Source organism: Crotalus tigris, unplaced genomic scaffold (assembly GCF_016545835.1).
Source record: "Crotalus tigris isolate CLP2741 ecotype Arizona unplaced genomic scaffold, ASM1654583v1 scf7180000017883.2314494, whole genome shotgun sequence".
Classification (NCBI taxonomy): domain Eukaryota; kingdom Metazoa; phylum Chordata; class Lepidosauria; order Squamata; family Viperidae; genus Crotalus; species Crotalus tigris.
In genome coordinates this window covers 2,041,148-2,067,772 of record NW_024096700.1, presented here as the reverse complement: position 1 = coordinate 2,067,772, position 26,625 = coordinate 2,041,148, and the positions used below count along the sequence as shown (strand labels likewise).

At 36.3% G+C, this 26,625-nt stretch overlaps 1 protein-coding gene across 1 annotated transcript in view; it reads right to left on the bottom strand.

Moving 5' to 3' along the window:
* The window catches only part of CPED1 (cadherin like and PC-esterase domain containing 1), a 131,418-nt gene that overhangs the window by 80,119 nt on the left and 24,674 nt on the right, over positions 1–26,625 (bottom strand). Inside the window, exons 4-7 of the mRNA XM_039343979.1 lie at positions 17,791–17,897; positions 16,242–16,317; positions 2,884–3,019; positions 908–1,076 (exon numbers count right to left, since the gene is read on the bottom strand). Of these exons, the coding sequence (XP_039199913.1) occupies positions 908–1,076; positions 2,884–3,019; positions 16,242–16,317; positions 17,791–17,897 (488 nt within the window). The remainder of the gene's footprint in view (positions 1–907; positions 1,077–2,883; positions 3,020–16,241; positions 16,318–17,790; positions 17,898–26,625) is intronic.

The following is a 26,625-nucleotide window of genomic DNA, read 5'->3' as shown; positions in this document are numbered from 1 at the left end:
TTCCTTTTTTGAAGATGGGAACTACATCAGTTCTTTTCCAGTCCTCTGGTAGTTCCCCAGTGCTCCAGGATCTTTGAAAAATATAGTTCAGTGGTTCTGAGATCACACCTGCCAGTTCCTTAAGATCCTTGGGTTGTAATCCATCTGGTCTTGGTGATTTGAACTCATCCAGGCTGGACAGGTATTTACTTACCATTTTCTTCCCTATCTTAACTTGTATTTCTATTTTGTTTTTTATGGAACTATTTTTGATAGGTTGGTCTGTTTTTTTCCCTTTGTGTAAAGACAGATACGAAAAACGAGTTAAATAGTTCTGCTTTCTCCCTGTTGCTTGTCACCTTCTTGCCACGTTCACCTACTAATGGACCAATCATTTCCTTCACTTTTTTTGTTTTTTTACATGTTGAAAGAAGCTTTTTTTGTTATTTTTGACTTTGGTTGCAAGCCTTAGTTCATTTTGAGCCTTAGCTTTCCTCACTTGGTCTTTGCAGGCTCGGGCTATTTGCTGATATTCTGACTTAGCTATGTGTCTCTCTTTCCACTTTCTATACTTGTCCTTTTTATCTTTCAATTGATCAGAGAGTTCTTTATGCAGCCATGCTGGTTTCTTTTGAGAGCTGTTATTTTTCCTTTTTGTTGGTATTGTGCTGGGCCTTTATTATCTCACTTTTCAAAATTTCCCAAGCCTCTTGAGTTGTTTTCCCCTGGAGGATTCTCATCCATAGAACTGCAACTGCATCTTTTCCTGAGATCATACAGTTACCCACTGTAAATTCAGCCTTATAGAGATCACCCTTATCCCGAATGAAAACATCTTAATTGGAAATAAAAGCAAAACAAACAAACAAACAAAAAGAGCTGAATGTGTTCTATCCATTTTGAGCTGAAGAAAAAAACATAATTTTACCTTGACTGAAAAATGCTTCTTCTTAGGTAGATCCCAGACAATTCCAGTTGAATGAATGAATGCCTGTAAAGGTGTTAATGATGACACCAACACATACACTTTGATGATGATCGAAAAATCTTGAATTTTAAAGGCTTCCTTATTTTCTGTTTTAATGGGAATTGGATGTCTGGAAAATTACAATATAATATTAGAAAGTTGTTTCTTCTGTGCAATCCTAACTATATATATGACGATGCCGAATGAGACTTCGTCAAAACGTCATCAAGACACTTCCAATTTGAATAAAGCGCGTTCACCAGGAGAGTTTAAAGTAAAAATACTTTAATTGAAGTATTTTACTATATTAAAAGGTTGCCAAGCTTTCGTTGGGAAAACTCCCCAACATCTTCAGGGCTGAGAGATCATTTCTAATAAGGTGGTTTAAATGGGTTCCATATATAAATGGAAACAACAGTCACTACATGACAAGCTAAGAGACAGACTGCTTTGTTCACAATCACTACATGACAAGCTAAGAGACAGACTGCTTTGTTCACTGACTTGGGACTCTAGCTTGTTTCTGACTTCTATTTATGTAGTTTTCCATTTTATGTTTACTCAAAATATGAATAATTTTGTATATTTTATTGTGTATTTTTTTATCTTTATGAACCAGCAAGAATCTTTGGGCATTGTACTAACATGTATAAACATGATAAATAAGTAAAGTAGGACTTGGTGAATTATTCTGGATTTTTCTTTCTTGCTTGTTTGAAACACATTTTGATGTCATGTTATACAAAATTCCAAAAGAGTTCCCATATTTGTGTGGTTATACTGATTGTCAGAGGCAGGAAAACAAGAAACCTTTTTCATGAAATGTCTTCATTAATTACTTTTCAAAGTTAGTTGGTTATGTGGATATATAGTCAAAGATGTCACTAGTGCTGGGCCAAGAGGCTTTGTTGCCTTAAGGACAGCTAAAATGGCATTCTGTTCCCCATCCAGCTGTTATACCACTTAACAATTAAAAATAACAACTTGCTGCCTCATTAAAATATCAAAACTCGCCTTCCTTTACCAATAGCAATAGCACTTAGACTTACTGTATATACTGCTCCAAAATGTTTTACAGACTCAGCATATTGCCCCCAACAACCTGGGTCCTCATTTTACCAACCACAGAAGGATGGAAGGCTGAATCAACCTTGAGCCAGTCAGAATCAAACTCCTGGCAGTTGGCAGAGTTTGCCTGCAACACTGTATTCTAACCACTATGCCACCCGGCTCATCAACCAGACTTACTTTCTCACATTCTTGTGATCTCATTTCATGATAATTCACTATAAACATAGACCTGAAGTATTGGTATTTGATATTTATTTTAAATAAATTCTACAAACTTTTAGAAAATACTGTAAATTAGCACAAAATGTTCTTTTCTGCCAATATTCTAATAAATTAATTGTTCCATGCCATTTATATTCTATATATGTATCCAGACATATGCAGAGTTTGCTTGCCTACTGAATCTTATTGAATTTGAATACAATTGTGATAGAGATATGTATACATCTATTTTTTGTTTATTTTCTTAATCTATGGCTCTTTTACAGTCATATTCAAAGACAAGAATTAGACAATTATATCAACAAAACTAGGGTTCCTACTCTTTTTTTGATAAATAATAGAATTGTTAAAAGTGTTGCATAATTAGGTATAATAAAGGGTTTGTTTATTTGTTTATCCTAATTCCTCACTGCACAATTTGTTCCCTACAAATATTTAGTCGTTTTAATCTCAATTCACTCAAATCTACAATTTTGGAACCTAGCAGTGAAATGGAGGTAAATGAAAGGAACGTATTTGGTTAACACATAAAAAGTTGACTATTGCTTCTCCACTTTTATATCACAAGACATTCAAACATAATGAACAAAATGTAAATATCATTCTGCCATGAAGGTTTTGTTAAGAAAATAAACATATCTTACTGGTGAACAGCCTTGACTGGCTGATGTAATGTTTCAATCAAAGTCATCCTTTCATTCTTATCGTATGATTTGAGTGTATGAAGAGGTGTAATTTTTGATTCTGGGCACGCAGAAGAAATAATTGGAAGATGCAAATCTGAAAAAAAATCATGTTAGGTTAGAGAGGTGGAAGCAAAATGAAACATGAATAGAGTTCTCATTTTATGATTTTTATTTATGTTTAATAAATGTGTCTGCTTTCCAATTAGATATCTCACAATGGCTTAAATGGGATTATTTGTGTTGCCCCCCCATTCAAAATATAACAGATTTGTACCTACTTAATTTTTCATATTTATATAACATAAATATAATCAGTGCATTTATCAGACTTTATTTGTTATATTCTTAGCATAAATGAGATAAAGTTTGAAACATATATTGATAATCCAAAGGGTACTTGCTGCTAATTCATCTTAGTGATTTCAAAAAGCCATATCCTAAAATAGAACATAATGTTTGGTTACAACAGAGACACTAAAGAAAATGTAATGCATCTATATTCTATTTAATCTCTCCACAAAACTATTAGATTTAATTGGAAGCATAGGATTGGGTTGTAAATGCAGTTTATTTATGTAGTGGTGATAGGATAGCTTTGTTTACTTCCCAAAATGTTGTAACATTAAATAAAAATATTGGATATTTTCTAATACATCTATGGAAACATTGCCAATTGAAACTTCAATAACATACAATATTTTGGTGCAACATTGATAAAGTATCCGTAAACTGTCCATAATCACTTGGACAGTAAGATGTGTAGGGTATAAATTTGATTATAAATAAACAAATTGCTGCATGTCAGTTACTTGAATGAGGCAATGTTTGGATGACCTTGTGAGGAATGAGAAGCTAGAAGGCTATGGCTTGGTGATTTCTTGAATGGGAGAACTCCAAGGAATAGTAGAGTTGAAAATTACACTGGGAATTTAAAGAAAAAATCCTTAAAAATAACAGTGACATCCCAGTTTGTTATTTTTGCTGAGTAAACAACATGAACATGTCTGTGAAATCATAAACAGATGAGTTTGACTTAAATAATTAATCCTTGAAATACCAAAACTATTATGAGACCTACCAATAGAGGGTGTGGTTTCCCTTCTCTTCCCATCTCTTATGTTACAAAGCCTTTTTTGTTCATTTGTGGTGTGGTTTTTATTAACTAAGCAAAGGCCATTTTTAGACATTTCTGAATGCCTTAAGGAAGGAAGAGATCAAGCTGCTCCTGTTATTCTCCGATCTCATTATTTAACAAGAGACTACGCCATGCTGAGCTGTCTTTAAAGGCAATCTATTTTATTTCATTATGGAAACTGAAAGCAAATCTTTTACATTTTTTAGAGAGCACCTAAGAACTTTTGATACAAATACAGTAGTGTCCAAGCATATAGCCATTCCACAGTAATTTGCAGCTATATACACACAGATCATGGTGTTCATATATAGCAGTTGGCAAATTAATGAATTGATATTAATTCTATTGCCAAAGTTTGCTAATGCAAGATAGGAAACATGCCCATTTTTCTGTCACTCATCAGCAGTCAAGTATATTGTATGGGATTTTTTATCTTTTCTATATGATCTTCAAATCTTCCTAAAATAAATTTATATGCCTGTCCATCCAGAATGACTCTGAGGGACTAACAATTAAAAATAGAATAAAAACATAGTGAACAACCAAATTTTAAAACAACAGAAATAGCATTACATAATGCAGCATTTGAGAATACTCAGTTAACCCAAGCAAGACCAAGAAACAGGACCAGGGCCTCATGTCTGATTGCAAAGCCAAGTTTTCAATGTTTTGCAGAAGTTTAGCATGGCTGGGACAAGGCTGATCTCATGGGGGTTGATGTGCCAAAGACTGGGTGCCTTGGCAGAAAAGGCCCTCCCCTTGGGTCTGCTAGATGACATTCTCTTGTGGATGGGATCTGCAGTATGTTTTGGCTGTTGGATCTAACAAGATGGGTAGAGATCATCAGGGAGAGGCAATCTTGTAGGTTACGTGGTCACAAGCCATGAACGTAAACCATCAGCACCTTGTTTGCATCTGGAAGCATACTGGTAGATGATCCAGATTACAGAATAGAGATGTCACTTGTGCCAAGCAATTAGCACCCATCACTGCCTGTGCTGCCACATTTTGCTCTATCTCAGTGGTTCTCAACCTTTTTAATGCCGTGACCCCCAACCGGTCGTAAGTCGCGGACTACCCAACTGGTCATAAGTCGAGGACTACCCAACCAGTCATAAGTCGAGGACTTTCCCTGCACCGGCTGAGGTGTAGCTGGCAAGTGGCAGAGATGGCGCAGGCCGACCACCAGCTGGGCCACCAGCTGGCCCAGCCCAAGGGAGGTAAGGCACCCGCCGGGCCCCACACGTGCCAGCAACCCTCCCTGCACCCGCCGGCCTCCCACCTCCCACCGCTGGCCCTCTTTTTCTTACATTTTTAGTAGTTGCTCAGCAGGAAGGGGTGGAAACTTCCAGACAGCTCGCCTTCGCTGCAGACAACTTGCAGCATCATTTGCAGAATGGGACTTTTGGCGGGCTCAGCAGGGCAGAGACAGCCTGGACAATTCCTATTGGCTTTTGAAAGCCAATAGAATTAGACTCTATTCAAGAGAGTCTATTCTATTGGCTTTCAAAAGCCAATAGAATAAAAGGGAGTAGCACAGCTAAGGAAAAGGGGAAAAAAATGGCGGACTGCATTGTTTGGCGACCCCCGTGAAATGGTCGTTCAACCCCAAATGGGGTCCCGACCCACAGGTTGAGAACCACTGCTCTATCTGAAGCTTCTGAATATTACTCAAGGGGAATCTCTTGTAGAGATCAACTATATTGTTTGACTGCATGCTTCTTCTGGGCCGGATCTAGGATTTGAGGGTGATGGTGAGCAAAAAATGAGACTCAGGGTAAGAGTAGATGGGGTGGGTAGGGGAGGGAGTAAAACCACACAAAGTGCAAACTTGAAAAGCCTCTATTCAAACAAAATGTATAATTTCCATACTGGTTATGTGCACCTATACTGAAATATTTCAAGGGCAAAATTCTAAATGCATTAAGGCCCATTCAACAGAATAAGGCTTATTTAGGTTCACTTGAGTACAGTAAATATGTTAAAAGATTTGCCGGCAGAAAAATCTCATTGTTTTTATCTAGCAAAGAATATGCATCGCATATGGCTTAATGTGTGAATCAGAGCTGAAATCCTTTAAAACTACATTCTTTTTTCTTTATATTTCATTACCTTAATAGTAAAAATATTTTTAAAATAAAATAAATAAATGAAAGGAGAAAAAAGCAAGGAGAAAGAAAAAGATGTTCCGTTTCCACACAACGAATGAACGAACATTTTATTATTGTTCAAGACCAGATTTTTTTTTTTAAAAAAAAAAATTAAATCTTGGAGATACAGCTGGTTTTGTCTTCCGAAGGCTTTTGATATAGTTTCAATTCTGTCTAAATGAGTTTCTACAGGACATAGCTATGTATCTATGTGTCTTTTTAGCACCCTAAAACACCTTTACAGTTTCCTTTAACAGCTTTAATTCATCTTTCAATATGGTTAGAATGCTTCCAGGTCAGTTATATGTCTTACATATAACGATGCATAGAAATCATAATATGCAGCTTCCAGATAACTAGATTTGAGGAAACACTAGAATACTTAGGAGATCCTAAATAAAAGGTGTTTGCTTATATCATGAAAGAGTTTGTGAATGTATGGATGAAGCAGAATAAGAATTATTCTAATACAAAATAAGGAAAATAGAAAAAAAAAACAAAAGAAGCAAAAAGTGCAAGAAAAGAAAAAAGTTGAAGAAAAATACAAAAGATATTAAAAAAACTGACTTTCAATAATCTTCACAGCAGTTATAATTACAAATATATTTTAACCTGTCTCTCTGAAGTTACTGGACATCTTATTACTCTTCTTTCTATAATCTAAACCATAAACCACAAGTTCATTTTTTTTTCATTTTTATGCAAAAAGTCCATAAGAGATCTCCAGTCATCCATAAATGTAGATCATGCTTATCTGACTTGGCTTTGCACCACACTGCTTGCCTTCAGAAAACGAAGCCATTTCCTTTGATAACAAGCATGCACTGTCATATTTTCCACCACCAGTGACAGATATAACAAAATATATTCTTCTTCCTCACTTAACACTTCTTACTCTTTAATCTTACAATGGCTCCAGCATAACTGCTGAATGAGTTAAGTGTTTGAAAAGATGTTATGACTTAAGAAGCCATCGGTGCGTTTGGGAGACTGGCTTATGGGGCTGAAATAAATAACCAGCTTTTACCATTCTAAAAAAGGTCTATTGCTTCTGGTGGTTATGACTATTTGATCTAGTTTTTTGGAATCACTTGGTAATCCTTGATTAAAGTTATCCTGCCCATATGTGTTTCTGAGTGGATACACACAAACTGCACGCATATACACAGATGCATAGCCCTATATAATACTATAACCATTCATTTATATCAGCAAACATAGGCAGCACTCAAATCATTTTCTCCAGCCTCCAAAACCCTCTGAAATTGCTCTCCAAATATGATGAAAAAATCCTACCAATTTGTAGTTTTTACCCCCTTACCAAAACATATAATTCACAAGATAGGCCTAATCAATCTAAAGAAAAACATTTTCACCAAATCTCCCAGAATACAAAACAAAAATCATATATATATATATAAATCTAGTTTGCATTTACCTTAGTATTGAGATTTAAATCATGCTGCATTATTCACCTTTATAAAAGAAGGGATTGAACAGTTGTTTTAAATATATAATTGGTTTATTAAGGAATACTATATAGCAGGGGTCTTCAAACTTGGCCCTTTTATGACTTGTGGACTTCAACTCCCAGTCATAAAGGGCCAAGTTTGAAGACCCCTGCTATATACATAGTTTTATATATACAAAATGTGATCCACTGGAGAAGGAAATGGCAACCCACTCCAGTTATCTTTGCCATGAAAACCCCATGGACAGTACTAAAAGGCAAAAAGATATGACGCTGGAAGATGAGCCCCTCAGGTCGGAAGGTGTCCAATATGCTACTGGGGAAGAGCAGAGGGCTAGTACTAGTAGCGCTAGAAAGAATGAAGCGACTGGGCCAAAGCCGAAAGGACGCTCAGCTGTGGATATATCTGGTGGTGAAAGGAAAATCCGATGCTGTAAAGATTTTTTCTCCATAGGAACCTGGAATGTAAGATCCATGAATCAAGGCAAGCTAGACGTAGTCAAAAAAGAGATGACAAGACTGAACATCGACATCTTAGGAATCAGCGAACTAAAATGGACAGGAATGGGTGAATTTAACTCAGATGACCATCAGGTATACTACTGTGGGCAAGAATCCCTCAGAAGAAATGGAGTAGCCTTCATAGTCAATAAAAGAATAGGAAAAGCAATACTGGGATACAATCCCCAAAATGACAGAATGATCTCAATTCGAATCCAAGGCAAACCATTCAATATCACAATAATCCAAATCTATGCCCCAACCACTGGTGCTGAAGAGGATGAAATTGACCGGTTCTATGAAGCCCTACAGCACCTTATAGAATTAACACCAAAAAATGATGTCCTTATCATCATGGGGGATTGGAATGCTAAGGTAGGAAGCCAAAAGATAACCGGAATAACAGGCAAGTTTGGCCTTGGAGTACAAAATGAAGCAGGGCACAGGCTGATAGAATTTTGTCAAGAGAATACGATGGTCATAACAAACACTCTTTTCCAACAACCCAAGAGACGGCTCTACACATGGACATCACCAGATGGTCAACATAGAAATCAGATTGACTATGTGCTCTGCAGCCAAAGATGGAGAAGCTCTATACAGTCAGTAAAAACAAGACCAGGAGCTGACTGTGGCTCAGATCATGAGCTTCTCGTTGCAAAATTTAGGCTTAAATTGAAAAAAGTAGGGAAAAGCACTAGGCCACTCAGGTATGAACTAAATCATATTCCTAATGAATATACAGTAGAGGTGACAAATAGATTTAAGGAATTAGATCTGATAGACAGAGTGCCTGAAGAACTATGGATGGAAGTTCGCAACATTGTACAAAGGTAGCAACTAAAACCATCCCAAAGAAAAAGAAATGCAAGAAAGCAAAATGGCTGTCTGAGGAAGCTTTGCAAATAGCTGAGGAAAGAAGGGAAGCGAAAGGCAAAGGAGAAAGAGAAAGATACACCCAATTGAATGCAGAATTCCAGAGAGTAGCTAGAAGAGATAAGAATGCCTTCTTAAATGAACAGTGCAAAGAAATAGAAGAAAACAACAGAATAGGGAGGACCAGAGATCTCTTCAAGAAAATTGGAGATATGAAGGGAACGTTTCATGCAAAGATGGGCATGATAAAGGACCAAAATGGCAGGGACCTAACAGAGGCAGAAGAGATTAAGAAGAGATGGCAAAACTACACAGAAAAACTATACAAGAATGAGCTTAACATCCCAGATAACCACAATGAGATGGTCACTGACCTCGAACCAGACATCCTAGAATGTGAAGTGAAATGGGCCTTAGAAAATCTGAGCAACAACAAAGCTAGTGGAGGTGACAGTATTCCAGCTGAGCTATTCAAAATCTTAAAAGACAATGCAGTAAAAGTGCTACACTCAATTTGCCAGCAAATTTGGAAAACTCAACAGTGGCCACAGGATTGGAAAAGGTCAGTTTACATTCCAATTCCAAAGAAAGGCAATGCCAAAGAATGTTCAAACTATCGCACCATTGCACTCATTTCACATGCTAGTAAAGTTATGCTTAAAATCCTACAAGCTAGACTCCAGCAGTATGTGGATCGAGAACTACCAGAAGTATAGGCAGGATTTCGAAGAGGTAGAGGAACTAGAGATCAAATTGCCAACATACACTGGATCATGGAGAAAGCTAGGGAGTTCCAGAAAAACATCTACTTCTGCTTCATTGACTATGCTAAAGCCTTTGATTGTGTGGATCACAACAAATTGTGGCAAGTTCTTAAAGAGATGGGAATACCAGACCATCTTATTTGTCTCTTGAGAAACCTATATGCGGGTCAAGAAGCAACAGTGAGAACTGGACACGGAACCACTGATTGGTTCAAAATTGGAAAAGGAGTCCAACAAGGCTGTATACTGTTGCCCTGCCTATTTATTATTTTATTTATTTTTATTTTTAAAATTTATAAGCCGCCCCACTCCCGAAGGACTCTGGGATAAAAAATAAAATAAAAACACATAAAACATAACAAAACAAACAATACAAAGAGAGTCATCCAGGGGTCAGGTTTTATAAACCCCAGGCCTATTTAACTTATATGCAGAGCACATCATGAGAAAGGCAGGGCTAGATGAAACAAAAGTTGGAATTAAGATTGCCGGGAGAAATATCAACAATCTAAGATATGCAGATGATACCACGCTTATGGCAGAAAGTGAAGAGGAACTAAAGAGCCTCTTGATGCGGGTGAAGAAGGAGAGTGCAAAAGTTGGCTTGAAACTCAACATTAAGAAAACCAAAATCATGGCATCCGGCCCTCTCAATTCCTGGCAAATAGATAGGGAAGAAATGGAGGTAGTAACAGATTTTATTTTTCTGGGCTCCAAGATCATCTCAGGTGGGGACTGCAGCCAAGAAATTAAAAGACGCTTGCTCCTGGGGAGGAAAGCTATGGCAAATCTAGACAGCATACTAAAAAGCAGAGACATCACCCTGCCAACAAAAGTGCGTATAGTCCAGGCCATGGTTTTCCCAGTTGCAATGGATGGCTGTGAAAGTTGGACCATAAGAAAGGCTGAGCGCCAAAGAATTGAGGCCTTTGAACTATGGTGCTGGAGAAGACTCTTGCGAGTCCCTTGGACTGCAAGGCGTTCAAACCGGTCAGTCCTAGAAGAGATCAACCCCGACTGCTCTTTAGAAGGCCAGATCCTGAAGTTGAAACTCAAGTACTTTGGCCACCTAATGAGAAGGAAGGATTCACTGGAGAAGAGCCTAATGCTGGGAAAGATTGAGGGCAATAGAAGAAGGGGACAACAGAGAATGAGATGGCTGGATGGAGTCACTGAAGCAGTAGGTGTGAACTTAAATGGACTCCAGAAGATGGTAGAGGACAGGAAGACCTGGAGGAACATTGTCCATGGGGTCGCGATGGGTCGGACATGACTTCGCAATCAACAACAACAATAAATATATATATATGAATGATATTTGTTTTCTGAGGTTTTCGCGGGTGTTTGTATGTAGGTCTTTGGTTATTTGGGTTTTCTCCCGTGTAAAATTGGAAGTGTCTTGGCAACGTTTTGACGAAGTCCCATTCGTCAGGCTGGTGTTTTCAGCTTCGTGCTTCGAGGAGCAATGTGTGGTCTTAGCTGTTTCTTCCTTTTAACTGCCAATGGGGGGTATGAACTGATTGGGTGGGAGCTTGGCTGTGTTCTGATTGGGTGGAGGTATGTTCTGATTGGTTAGGGGCTTGGCTGTGCTGATTGGCTGGGGGGTTGGCTGTGCTCTGATTGGCTGGGGGAGTGTTCTGTTTGGGTGGTGGCTTTGTTAGTCTGAGTTGCAGGGGGGTTTAAGATGGTGGGCTGCCTTGCTATTTTTTGGCTTCGCGTTCGTGGTCATGCCTCATCTTCATGGTGGGTGTCAGTTTGCTTCATGTATGGATTGGAGAGGTTTAAAGTGGCTAATGATGCAGCTGTTGTCTGGCTTCTGGTTTGTGGTCGTGCCTCATCATCGGTTTGGCTTTGGGTTTGCTTTTTGCGTGGATGTGTGTTGGTGACATCCTGTGTAGTTTTTGTGAGTGTGGGTTTGGTATCATTTTTTGTGTTAGGGAGTCGTTTGTCAATATTGTCAATATATACACACAGTTCAATCCCTTCTTTTATAGAGATCAATAATGCATCATGCTTTAAATCTCAAAACTAAGGCAAATGCAAACTAGATTTAATAAAATAATAATGTCCTCGATTTATTCTTGTATCAACATCTTAGAACAAGGATTGTCAGGTTCTTCATAATAGCTTGCTTAGATCAAACTTCCTCAACCTGTCCTTCTCCAAATGGATTGGAATTACAACTATTACTCATCCAACACAATCAGCATATACGGTGTTCAGGAATTATGTACATTGTATAGAAATTCTGAAACAATATTAAGTGGCTGTTGCTTGGGGAAAATGCTGATTGCTATCTTGAAATATTCTTAAGAACAAAACTGTTTTGCATCCAGAAATTATGATATATATACTATGTATAAATTATGCCAATAATGTAACTGATTACAGGCTTGGATTAAAATGACTTTATTTGTCTAGTTTTGGATGTAATGTACAAAGTACAGTAACCAGCTATCACTTTCATTACATTAGCTCTACACTAACCTCTTTTGTAAGCCAGGCTAGAACTAACTTTTGTGAACGTTCAGTATATAATTGTTAAAAATGAATACATGAAATAATCGATCAAGCCCCAAAAACCTTATGAGTATACTTTGTGGGTATATTAACATATATTTTATATGGGACATTGAAAATATGTGAACTTATGGCATTATGTATCTGTATCATATACTGCATATAAACTCTCTCTATACATATTAAATTTGTTTGATGCCAAATGGCTGTGAGGCAATATATATTATGCAAGGCCAAAACGGCTTAGTGTTTTAAAATTCTATTCCACCATTCTTTTTAAAAGAATGAAGCAAAAGAAGCAAAATGCTTATCTATGAAAAAGAAAACCAGTAAAACAAAAATATGTTTATACAAACATAAAGGGGTACTTTCAAAAAAACCTAACATATACCACATTTTAATAATCTAGTGAATAAGCTAACTGTTCTGAAGCACAGTTTTAAATTTTTCTTGGTTTTAAAAATGATTGCAATAAAAGACCACAAAACACTCATTATGGGATGAAAACATCCAGTCTACAGATACAATGAAACAACATAATTTTCTTAAAAAGCAATACATTTACGTATATCATCTTTGTTTTTTAGATTCCAATATAATTTCATTATATAGAAATTCCCTAGAACTTACTTTCTTTTGAAAAAGGATGTTGAGAAGTTCCCAGGTTTAGCCCATGTATTCTAAATAGTAAGTACAAATAGTTGTTATAAAGTAGTACAAACTGTTTGCAATTCCCCTTTTAAAAACATTTTGTTATGAAAACAGAATGCAGATTCAATGTTTCCTCAACTGATTGTGATTTATACAATCAGCATGTTGTATGTGTGTTTGTATGTGTGTGTATGTGAAGATGTATTCCTTATAGTAAAACTGGCATATCTGATGTGATCATAAAGCATTTAGTTTTGGGGTTACTTGGACATGTTTCAGCAATAACTGCTTCCTATTAGATTCCATCCATACAATATAATGCACAAACTGTTCTCCTTTAGCAGAATATTTCTAAAGTATTTTTTAGGTCAAGACCATATTTAAGAGTGACTTATCCCCTTGTGCAAAGTACAGGCAGCTGTTGATTATCCAAACCATAAAAGGAATGTCACTGAAAAATGACACACCTCAGAGTTGTTCATGGCCAGCCAACTGTTGTTGGGGACACCCTTTCTGGGGGAAAAAGAAGATGAAACTATGTGATTATCTGACCAAAACCAAGATTGAGGGGAAAATAGAGAGCATTGCTTCATTGTGAGTAATTGTTTTTTCCAACAAAACGAGGGCAGATGTATAGCCTCTAGAACAACACCCATCTGACAGTTGCCAATTTCAGTCTAATCAAAGTGTAAGACTGACTACTGATGAAGAGAAATACATGATCTGTGGCATCCCTCCAGACATTGCGAGGCTCTGCTCATGGTGCAAACATTCTACACAGAGAGCCAAATTTCTCTCTAGGCAAGACTAAGGGAGTGTATCAAGTCTTACAGCCAAGTAAGCAGGAGGCTTACCATATGCTTTTATTTATGTGTGTGTGAGAGAGAAAAAAATGCTGTTTTCCCTCCCACAGAAATACTTTTAGAAAAATAGCAGAAATAGATGATTTTCATATTGAGGTCATTGGCAAGGCCCTGAAGAACCTGAAACAAATATAGTATAAGAAAACAAATGTCATGTAGAAGAGCTAGGTTCCCTAAAGAAAGGCAATATATAACTCTAAAATGAAAGGCACATAGGGTAAGAAATACCACATCACTCCTTTCTTTTTCACTTTTGCAGTATCTCTACCCATAGATTATGGCATTTTGGCCTCTTGAAAATGAGATTTGTGTCAACTGTAAAGTGTCATCACAGAGAATTGCTGAAGAACAGCAACACATCTCATGAAGATGCCAAGAAACTGACGGACAATGCAGGTTATGACAGAGACCAAAAATAATATTAGCAGTAGTGGTATTGAATACTAGAAACACCAGATACTGTACTATTTAGGCTCAGAGTAGTGAGAACTGTGTAAGGAGTCCTGGACCATTGGCAATTAGAGTGTGAGAGCCCAGAGTGTTAATTGTAATGCAAAGTGATCTTTACACCAGACCCAAAACAACAGCCTATTTTCTACCCATTAGCACAAGATAACTATCAGAACCCAAGAATTCCACTGCAAGACACACTATTGCAGCACAAAACTGGAGAGTAGCAACTTGGTTTACATACAAGTGACTTACGGCAAGGTTGCCTGTATAAGAAGTAGACACAAGAAACAGTAGAAATGATAGTCACAACTGATTATAATATAGAACACAGTAAATACAGCATCGAAGGTTAGAGCTCTAAGATAGGAAATAGAGCCATTGGGACGTAGCATATACAAATGTTAAGATACTGTATAGCATTGTAGACATAAATAATAATTAGAAAAGTAAATCTCTGTTCTAAATTTTAAGTTGTCCTAGAAACCATCCTGAAAAATATGCAGGATATAAACTTGGCCTGTGAAAAGGCCTCTTTCTAAGATTTCTTTTTAATAGTTCAGTGTTTGCCACAATAGAGAAGCCCTTATGTGCATTAGATTTCATAAGTCTTCACAAGATCAGAATGTTCACGGTTCTCTTTTTTCTTTAAATGTGCCAGGTTATTTTACTTTCCCCCTGGTGTATGACGGGCCTTAACAATGGTCAGAGCAATCCCAGACTATTAGTACTGGCATCTCTTGATTGTTTCTCACTTGAAGGATAAAACCACATACACAGCAGATGTCTGTGGAGATTCTCAGTCATTCAGGTCATAGTTGTCTCAAAGGTGCTTTTTTCAACATCAGTTGATGAAACTTCTTGGATGAGAAGCGAAATGTTTCCTTTTTCTTCCTCAAGGAAAAAACAATGCAGTTGCCTTTTGAAAAAAGCACCTTTGAGATATACAGCAGACCCTGTCCTGTTGCTCTCAAGCACAATGGATGACCCTGTCTTCTTGCCTTCAAGTTCTGGATATGGAATAAGTTGGTGGCATCATTCTACCTTCAGCTTAGGTTGCAAAACCACTTATGTCTATCTTGGCTGATACATTTTTCTCTTGCCTCCAACCTTTTATTAACTGAAATGAAGACCCCTTTTTAAACCTTACAGGCATGATACGTATGCCAGCTGCTATTCTGTTCGATTCATATGCTTAAAGAAACTGCATTATTTCAGGGTGAAGGTTACAGAAAATGTCTCCTTTTTAAATTTATGTAATTTAAATTTAATTTAATTACAATTCAATTATTATTTATACAGCCCCTTGGATTTTATAGAATATTGGATAGCAACTAAGTAAGCTGAGAAACACACATGTAATTGAAAGAAACATTTCAGATCTAATTCCTGTTGGGTTGACAAAATGAGACCAGGGTTTTAATTTCAAACTGGGGTTTATTTGACTGAAAGTTCCTACTCTGGGAGGGAGGGGGTGTCACTGCATACAGAAAATTAGCATACAAATGGAATGTATTAAGATAAAATGTTTTCCTATCATGTAGTGTTCTTTATGCATGTTTGTTAAAGGGCGGAGACATTCACATAAATATGCACATCAGATACAAAATCATGAAAAAGAATACCTGCTTACTAACGTGGTACAATCCAAACAGATTTGCAACCCCGCTGAGAAGCTAGGCAAAATCCTCCATCTTTATCAGAACTGCTGAATGACTTTTCTGCTATTATTGATCAAGTTTCAAATACCATAATCCATATTTTCAGTTTTACCTGTTTCCATTTTATCTGATTGCTGGCCTTACGGGGACAATAAAGCTTTGATTTTATTTGATTCATTCTTTTATCTTTAGAGCTCAGATTCCAGCATTTCTCTTCCTTTGAGCATGCAACGAAAGGTCATTTTTGGTTTATTAATATAACTCAAAATTTTACCTGGAAATGTTCTCATTATTTGGCACAATCCTTCCTTTCTGCAAAGCAGATGCTGGATTTGCGAGAGAACATTTGCCTGGGAATGAAGAGAGAAGTACCAATTATTGCAATTTTACAAGACTGTTTTTAGGTGCCATTGAAGATGCCATTACAGCAAGGTTTGCTGATAAAGGAAAATAGTGGCCATCCCCCTGAGTAGAATAGGGGGGAAAAAGCTTCAATTAAGCTTGAAGAGCCAATTTAGTGCAGGGATTAAAGCATGGGAATAGAAATTGGCAGACTGGGAGTTCTAGTCCTCCCTTGGAGACCAACCCAATTGGGTTAATTTGGGCCAGTCACTCTTGCTCAGTCCTAGGGAGCAGGCAATGGCAAATCATGTCTGAAATCTTTCCAAGAAAACTCCAGAGAATCAACAGCAGTCAACACTGACTTGAAGACACAAACACAAGCTTCCATGTTTTTTTTTTTCAATCAACCTCAATTTTGCTTTATTTTTAATTATAAGTTACATATTGTATCCCCTTTTTATGAATATGATCACATTTTAAGGCAGGATTAAAGTCTTAGAAGAGAAGTATCCAAGAGATTCAGAGTTTTTATTAAAATGATGAAAACAACATGTCACCATTGTGACAGAAGCTCCTGTGATGTCAGGATACATGTAAAAAAATGGGTATAGTATACATCATACTGGATTGATTTTGCTTCCCAGCAGAATGATTCTGTTTTTATTATTTGTCCCCTTGACAACCTGCTCCCCATTCCAACATCTCTACATACTTGGGAAGGGGAAGGGGAAGGGGAAAGGGAAGGGAAGGGAAGGGAAGGGAAAGGAAAGGGAAAGGGAAGGGAAGGACTAAATGCATAGGCATTGAACAGGACTGTCAATATAACATGAATTCACTCTGCAACATGCACCATAATATTTTATTATTTATATTTTTATTTGTTGTTCATAATTGTACTTTTGCCTGTGGGGCATGTCTGTTTGACATGTTTGTAAAACAACATTTTTCCTTTTAATCTTAAAGACAAGTATGACAAGAAAAAAATTCTGTTCATAAATATATCTCGCAAAATGAACATTTTTTGCTTTATTGGGATATATCTATAAATTGTTTAAAAATCTCATTTTTTCTTTCTGCACTATTCCATGTGGGTATTTGTGAGAGAGATGAAATACAAGAGTCCTGTTTAGAAACTCCTAGATAATTATGACATTCTGTGATTCTGACAGTTTAGCAAATAACCTTGCCTCTGATGAAATCAATATTAATCTATGAATATTCACATTATTCAACATCTTGGCAAAAACATATTGTTTTTTTCCCCTTCCCAGCAATGTTGGAAGAAAAGATTTTAGAAAATGCACTTGAGACTTCACTCATGCAAAGCATCTGCTCTAATACCAGCAAATTCCTGTGAAAGTGAGGCAGTACTACAATGAAGAATTGGCTTCTGATAGTATGCTTCATAATAAAATAAAAATGCAGAGTTAAAAAAAAAGTATTTAAGCATGTGCCAGAAAGAGGTCATTTTGCAGCCATACCTTTTGCAGTAGTGTTGGTTGATATGATTTCACTATATTTATGCAATTTTCATGGTCAGCTTTGTTAGATGAGAGGCAAATCAAAAGGTCCCATGACCTTAATTCATCTATGATAAAAAGAAAGTAGCATAATGGGAATTAACTGTGATGAGAAAGGACAGCAAACCAATTAAACAGAATTTTTTTATTCAAATGATGCTGTTCATCTGTGGCAAAAACAACAACAAAGAATGGGGAGAAGACACCAATTTGAAGGCTTTATCGTGTCTTGGGACATGTGATCAATATGATTCTGTGTAAGTTTGAGTTCAATGGTTCGCATATTTACTGTGACATCTACTATTTTTCTTTTTGGGTTGTAAGCGTTAGTTTTACTTTAATTTCTTGCTGATGGTACTTTAATTTAGTGCTGATGGGGTTATTGTTGGAAAAGGAGATGGGGCAAAAGAAGGGGGAATGGGAATGGAAAGGAGGAGGAGGAGGAAGAGGAGAAAGAAGAAATAATAATAATGGTATTATTATTATTATTATTATTATTGATCATCGCACAGTCAGCCAGATGTTCAGACTGGGTTTGGCATTTTGTCTACCTATCGAGTCCTTACCCAGGACCTGGGATAGGCAGATGTGGATGTTTGGTGGTATTACAGATATCGTCGCAGGATGGAAGCAGTTCCTAATAAGGCCGCCTTTTGCAATTGACTAATAGCAAATTTGCCAATGCCAATGGTGTTCAAGTGGTACTCCAGTTGTTTTGGGATTGCACCCAAGGCGCCTATTACTATTGGTACTACCCTTGTTTGCTTTTGCCACAATCTTTCTATTTCTATTTGTAGGTCTTTGTATTTTGTTATCTTCTCCAGTTTGTTCTATTCTGCTGTCTCCAGGCACTGCCACGTCCACTATCCAGACTTTTTTGTCTTTCTTATCGACAATTGTTAAGTCTGGGGTGTTATGTTGCAGGTGCTTGTCTGTTTGAATTCTAAAGTCCCAGAGCAGTTTAATTGTATCATTTTCTATGACTTTCTCTATTTTATGATCCCACCAGTTTTTGTTTACAGGCAAATGATATTTTTTGCAGATCTTCCAATGCACTATTGTTGCTACTTTGTCATGCCGCTGCTTGTAGTCAGTCTGTGCAATCTTCTTGCAACAGCTTACCAAGTGGTCCACTGTTTCTTCAGCTTCTTTGCATAGGCGGCACTTACTGTCTGTTGCTGTCTTCTCAATTTTGACTTTGTATGCATTTGTCCTTAAGGCTTGGTCTTGTGCAGCCAGAATTAGTCCTTTGGTCTCTTTCTTCAATTTTCCTGCTCTTAGCCATTATTATTATTACTATTATTATTTTTATTTGCCCTTGGCTTCCAAGAAATGTTTTTATGCAACACTGCTTTGAAGACAGAATCTTCCAATTGTAATGTCTTCCCCAAAGTAACATTTTTAGAAGAACATGGAAAGCAAAAATGGCTTGTGAGCCCCAATTCATGAGGAAACTTGTATACAGGTGGGAAAGCTATCACTCATCTTGAACTGGGAACACACCTATATATCTGAACATGTTTACTGCATTGATTTTTATGGTTAAATGATAAAGTGTCTGTACTTGCAGGTTGTTTAGATCAAGAAACAGACTCCACAAGAAGAGGGGAACTAAGCTTTATTAGATAGACTATATAGGTTTTACAAGACTGACTGACTGACCTTCCCTCTTTCTTTGTCCCTTTTGTCCCCTAAGGAATCAGGGAAGACTTACTCTAAGTCGCTTCCTTGTATAAAGTGAGTTTCTCCTGGCTTCATAGCGCCAGAGATAAAATGGAGAGTTTGCTTATGTCAGAAGTAGATGCACTATTGTTTCTCACCTTGCAATAATCTCATAAGCAGAATAGACAAATAGTAAACTACTAGTTTTTTTCAAACAAATAAACATTAAACTTCAAGCTCAAAACAGAGACCCAGGTTTCTTTTCAGATTTCTTTAAATACAGAGCATAAGGAGGATATATCTATTCACCCACTTCAAAAGAGAAGCAGATTAGTTTGTAAATTATTTTCTATCATCAAAGTTAACCTGAGTTGTTTGGAGATGCAAAACTTCCATTTCAAATGCCACATATGTTTATACATTATTAAGCTATAAAGAAGTTAGGAGGGAAGTAGAATCTGGACCTTTCTACTCCTAATCCAACGCCACATTGGTTCTAGTGTAGTTTTTTCACTCACACTGTGATCCCAACCTTTCTGCCTGTCACTTTCCTAATATATGAAAACTTTAGTTTTATCAATTATACTTGGTTTAAATTTGTCATGCAAAACAGGGTATGAAAGGGAAACAGCTTCACAGCATCAATGTATGGTGTTTATATCTATCTTTCCTACAGCAGTTCAAGGCAGCATATATAATACTCCCTTCTATTATTTGTGATAACATCTACCCTGTAAGGCTTCTAAGCATTTAATTCAATTTCTGGCAAGACCTTATTCAAATTTAGATTCTAAAATTATGATTATGATAAACTTTTTCTGAATGTTGCCTTCTGAACAGGCCACATGGAATGTTTAACAGAGCACTAAGTGCAGATGAAAAACAAATTGTAGGAGTAAAAACACATTCTTTTATCAAGAGCTTTTATTGTGGGTGCTAGGACTCTGTAAACAGAGGCAAGATAGAAAAAACATCAACATATTGAACTGCACCAAAGATAAGCTTGGAGATTTTAAATGATATATTGGATATCATAAGTGAGATTGAGAAGAGAATGAAAACAAAAAACAATTCTTTCTTGGTGCTGGCAAAATAATCCTATCTATACTTTTTTTGGTTTAGAAGAATGAAATCAATAAATAGTTTCCATGCAAATAATGCTTGAGAGATGCCTCAGAAAACTCCACAGTTATAAGACGTACTGTAAATTAATGGGTACTTTATGCAATAATTTTTAATCTGATAGCAATTGGGTTCCTATGCCAGCCTTCCTCATGCAGGAGAGGAAAGACCATGAAGTTGTCACTGGATAATGTTGACATGATTAGAGAAAAGAGAGAAGTGATAAGTAAAAGTATGACATAATGAATTGATGTAGTGGAAGGGTAGACAGGTAGAGCAACCAGTATCGGCATAAACTAAATTGAATTATCTTTCTTATCTTTTTTCCTACATGGTATATTTAATTTTTTTGACTTACTATTTATTACTCCTTTGTTGTGTTTTTGTATGTAATTGCATGAGGGTTATGCGTTGCATGTGATTTAGATTTTTTTTTGCAGCAGCAGATCCACAATGCTAGAGGGAAAAGATTCCTAAAATAATTCACTAGATTGGAATCAGAGGCAAATTGAGACCACACATACTTTACAAATATACACAAGGGCTGAAAGGATTCTTCTATTTTAGGGATTTAACTTTTTAAAAAACTGCTATACTTATAATAGAATTGGATTCTTAGAGGGACAGCGTTTCTGGTACTTTTCTGAGTTGGCCATATCAGCAGCTTGGAATTCAGAGAATTAAAACTTTATTAAGCCTGGTCATTCTTATAGCACATAATCTGTTAGTTTTATATGCTAAAAGTATGTATGTTTCTGTTAATAATCATTCCCTTAATGGAGCAGTCTTGTCATTTATTTCTTATGGAACCATGGATTGGTTCTTTTTATTGCCTTTTAATAGTAATCCCCAAAGGGCCTAATTTAAAGTCGGTTATCATCTTCCCTTGCCTCTTTTCAATGTCCAGATTTCATGGCCATGCGCTATTACTGAAAAACCATTGCTCTGTTATTACCTTGAAAAAACAACCTTCCTAATCTTGGCTATGTTTGTTATTATTTTCCTCTGTAGAGTGAATGCCTGCTTTATTTGTCTAATGCATTTTTATCTCTGTTTGAGCTCAAGAAAGGAAAACTATCTACCATTTTCATTTCTTGACTGTCAACTGTAAATTTGCTAAGTAGGCTGGTGGATACCATGTTTTAGTTTTGTCCAATGCTTTTTTTCTAAAAAAAAAAAAAAAAGGTGGTGGAACTCACATACGTCATACAACCCGCCTTGCCTATCCTACAAGGTTCCACCCAAAAAAGGTGCTGGAACTCCGTTCTGGGCAGTTCTATGAGAAAAAGAGCCCTGGTTTTGTCTACTATACGTTCTGCACATCTTAAATTGTTAGTATTTCAGCTTACCATTTTGATTACATCTTTTATCTCTTTGAGTCCTGCAATTTTTATCATTGCTCTAAAAGTCTTTGTAAAATCTTTCAACCCAAAATTTTGCTTCCAGGAGCAATTAATGCAATGCCAAAAAATGGAATATGTAGTTATTAATGCAATACTTTAGTAACAACATATCCCATTTTTTGCATAGGTCCACAGACCATTTTTTTTATAAATGACTCTGCTTGTAATCAGAAAAATGAATATATGTTCTAAATAACAGCAAAGAAATAATAAAAATAGAATAGAATAGAGCTGGAAGGGACCTTGGAGGTCTTCTAGTCCAGCCCCCTGCTCAAGCAGGAGAACCTATACCATTTCAGACAAGTGACTGTCTAGTCTCTTCTTAAAAACCTCCAGTGATGAAGCACCCACAACATCTGAAGGCAAGCTGTTCCACTGGTTAATTGTCCTCACTGCTAGGAAGTTTCTCCTTAATTCCAGGTTGCTTCTCTCCTTGATTAGTTTCTATCTATTGTTTCTTGTCCTGCCCCTTTGGTGCCCTCTTCTTTGTGGCAGCCCCTCAAATACTGGAATACTGCTATCAGGTCACCCCTATTTCTTCTTTTCTTTAGACTAGCCAAACCCAAGTCCTGCAGCCGTTCTTCATATGTTTTACTCTACAGGCCTTTGATCATTTTAGTTGCTGTTCCCTGAACTTTTTCCAAAGTCTCAATATCTTTTTTGTAGTATGGTGACCAAAATTAGTTGCAGTATTCCAGGTGTGGTCTTACTAGGATTTTATAAAGCAGTACTAATTCTTCCTGTGATTTTGATTTTCTGCCTGTTTATACAATCCAGGATTGTATTAGCTTTTTTGGCTGCTGCTGCACACTGCTGGCTCATATTCAAGTGGTTATCCACTAGGACTCCAAGGTCCCTATCACAGTTACTATTTTTGAGCCAGGTCTTGCCTGATCTGTACTTATACTGTACCTTTGATTTTTCCTGTATATAAATGTAAAACTTTGCTTTTCTCCACATTGAAATTCATTTTGTTGGATAGGATCTATTGTTCAAGTTTGTCAAGATAATTTTGGATCCTGAGCTTGTCTTCTGGGGTGTTGGCTATTCTTGCCAGTTTAGTGTCATCTGCAAATTTGATGAGGTCCCCTTCTATTCCCTCATCTAAATCATTTATGAAGATATTAAAGAATACTGGGCCTAAGACAGAACTTTGAGGTACCCCACTGCTTACTTCTCCCCATGTGGATGTAGTACCATTGAGGACTACTCATTATGGTTTATCAGCCAGCTACAGATCCATCTGGTGGTGATGTTGTCTATCCCACCTTTTTCTAGCTTACTAAGCAGCAGATTGTGGTCTATTTTGTCAAATGCCTTACTGAAATCTAAATACACTATGTCCACAGCATTTCGCTGCTCTACTAATTTAGTCACTTTATCAAAGAATGAAATAAGATTGGTTTGGCATGATCTGTTTTTAACATGCTGGCTACTAATTATAACTTTGTTTTCTTCTAGGTGTTCCCAGATCTCTTTTTTTATTATCTTTTCCAGGCTCTTCCCAGGTATTGATGTTAAATTGATTGGTCTGTAGTTTCCTAGGTCTGTTTTTGTTTTTTTTTTCCTTTCTTGAAGATGGGAACCACATCAGCCCTTTTCCAATCCTCAGGTATTTCCCTGGAGCTCCAAGGTTTATGAAAGATATGGTCCAGTGGTTCTGAGATAACATCTGCCAGCTCCTTCAGAACTCTGGGATGTAATCTGCCAGGTTCCGGTGATTTATATTTGTCAATGTCGGATAGGTGTTCTCCTACCATTTTCTTGCTTATTTTAATTTTTGTTTCTAATTTGTCTTTTGCAGTAGGTTTTTTTGCTATGTTGGGTTATAATTTCTTGTTATGTATACAAAATACTTGCATACACGAATACACAAATTTCATTATTTTTCCCACTTTTTCTTTCTTTTTTCTTTTAGAGAACTTTTAAATTTGTGGAGACCATGCTCATTATATGGCATTCCTCATTATACTTCCTATATGGGGGATGGATTGCATTTATCTGTAATTAGTTCCTAAAATAAATTTGTTCATCCAGGATATCTGAATTTAAAACTATGCCTTTGTTCTCAATTATCCAATTAAATTATTCTAGAAAAATACAAGAAGTATATAATCACAATTTGCAAAGTTTTGAACCCCTAATGTCCATTCTGGAATCTGTATATAATAATATATTTGATAATCAAGGCTGCAAATGTCTATGTCATAACTCTAATCTCCAACTGCAAGATATTGGATGTTTGATTCCTTACCCTTCCTATTCCTTAAAAAACAATGCCCCTTGTTTATCCGCTTCTTCTCCATTTTCATTTTCAACAGTATTAAATATTACCAAATTTATATTCTGTTTATGGGATCAGTTCACTTGATCACTTTGTTTTGTGCTTACAAATTTTATAAAAGATATCTTAATTGATCTGTCTTCATATCAGATCACAAACATTCTATTCTCTACCATTCAGTTTTTACCTGCAATTGCATGGTTGGTCCTGCAGCTATTCCTGCTATGTTATGGATAATTTAACTTGTAATTTCTATAATAAATTTGTTATTTTTAATGTTTTTATAATCCTTGTAGGGACTCAGCCTAATTCTTATGTAAGTGCTTCCTAAATGTTTTTCTTCATTATCCAAATCCACTTATCAGAAGGTCCTTAGGTAAAGCACTAAGTCAGTTTAAATGTCTCTGCTATGATAGGGTAATGGGTTAAAAAAAAAAAAACTACTTTTACCCAATTTGGATAATTTATCCAGGTTCAGAAGCCTTAAGTAATCAGTGGCTGTAGATGTATCCAAAAGTCCTGGATTTAAATCACATGTACTCTGATGCTTCATATTAATAGAACAGCCAATACGAAGTCCTGCCCTTTTAATATCTTCCTACAAAATGTTTCCCCTATTCCTAGTGTTATTCCATTGAGCCTACTGAATTCAAGTAGTTTATTTAGTACATTTTTAATGATCAGTCTCAGGTGGGATTGCACTGTGTTATAAAATATCACCTATATAATATAAGAGCTCTCATGAAGTTTTCATGGATAACTGCTGTCCACACAATGTTCACAAATGAGATGAAACTTTTAAGTTACAACAGTGCTGTAAAAAAGACTGCATTAAAAGATACAATTGAAGGGTGTACTGTACTTTTTTCATAGAAAAATAAAACATGGAACATTTTATCTGAAACAAGAAAATAAAATTTGTTTGTTTATGCAATTTATATGCCACCCATCTTGCCAGGAGCTGACTCTTACAATAATTAAGTTCCTGATATTGCAATCAGGATATAGCTAAGAGAAAATAGAATAAGATTTATATTCTTATTTACTCTACAGTTTTTTATGTTTTAATATATTTCTTTGGTGATTTCTTGGTTAATGGTGCAAGGACATTTTAGACTTGTATTAGCAACAATGGGCTTCAGCCATGTTTATTTAACCTTCACTCTGTTGGACTGTTTACATGCCTGGAGCTCGTTCAGATTTCTTTACATGTCTCAGACTTTCTTATTTATAAGGGCTGAGTTTCTTGTGACCTCTCTATTTGTATTCCCTTTACTCCCTGGCTATGAAAAGAACAAAATACCCACTGTCCTATTTATTTATGTTCAAATCTTTCAGTTGCTTAAAGGAGTGGCTTTTCAATTATAAATGAAAATGGTAACCAGATGTTTATAGAGTCAGAAAATGCCAGCATTTTAGTTTTAGGTTTCTAATGCTTTTATTAGTCTTCGTTAGAATATTAGGACCCCTATTTTAAATTAAAAAAAAAAATCTTGCAAACAGCTTGCATTCAATAAACATTGCTTTGGTGTATACATGACTGCTGCTGAAAGTGCCTTTTATTTCCTCTTTTCCATTCTACTGTACTTTTACATATTTATTAATTGAGCAACATATAAATGTATCTATTGAAAAGAAAAATATTTGAAAGCAAAATATCAAATCTAATTGGATATACTTGTACACAAAAGTGGCCCAGTGTTATAAAAGACTCAAGCTTACAGAGAGCTGCTCTCATTTTACTTCTCCTTTCAATGGCTTGGAATAACTAATTCAGATGGCTTCAAATACAACCAAACAGAGGTCCAGAACAAGCTGTGGTCTTATAGCTTTAGTTTCATAAATATTTTATTGAATTTTGTATTAATATATTCCAGATGGTACATATGCAATGTATCTCTGAAGTGAATGTAAGGGTATCAAGCAGCACCCACTACAGTGTTGCTCATGCACAGGTAAGGTGGGATCTAGCTTGTGAATAAAGATCATTTATTTATATTACAGCTATGCAACACTTGGATTCAAAGGAAAAAAAAGTGCTTCGAAACACGTAGCCGTTTTGGTTGCCATGATATAAAAAAGATATTGAGATTCTAGAAAGAGTGCACAGAAGATCAACAGAGATGATTAGGGGACTGGAGGCTAAAACATACAAAGAACGGTTGCAGGAATTGGGTAAATTTAGTTTAATTAAAAGAAGAACTAGGGGTGATATGATAGCAGTGTTCCAATATCTAAAGGGCTGCCACAAAAAAGAGGGGGTCAACCTATTTTCCAAAGCACCTGAAGGCAGGACAAGAAGCAACGGATGGAAACTAACCAAAG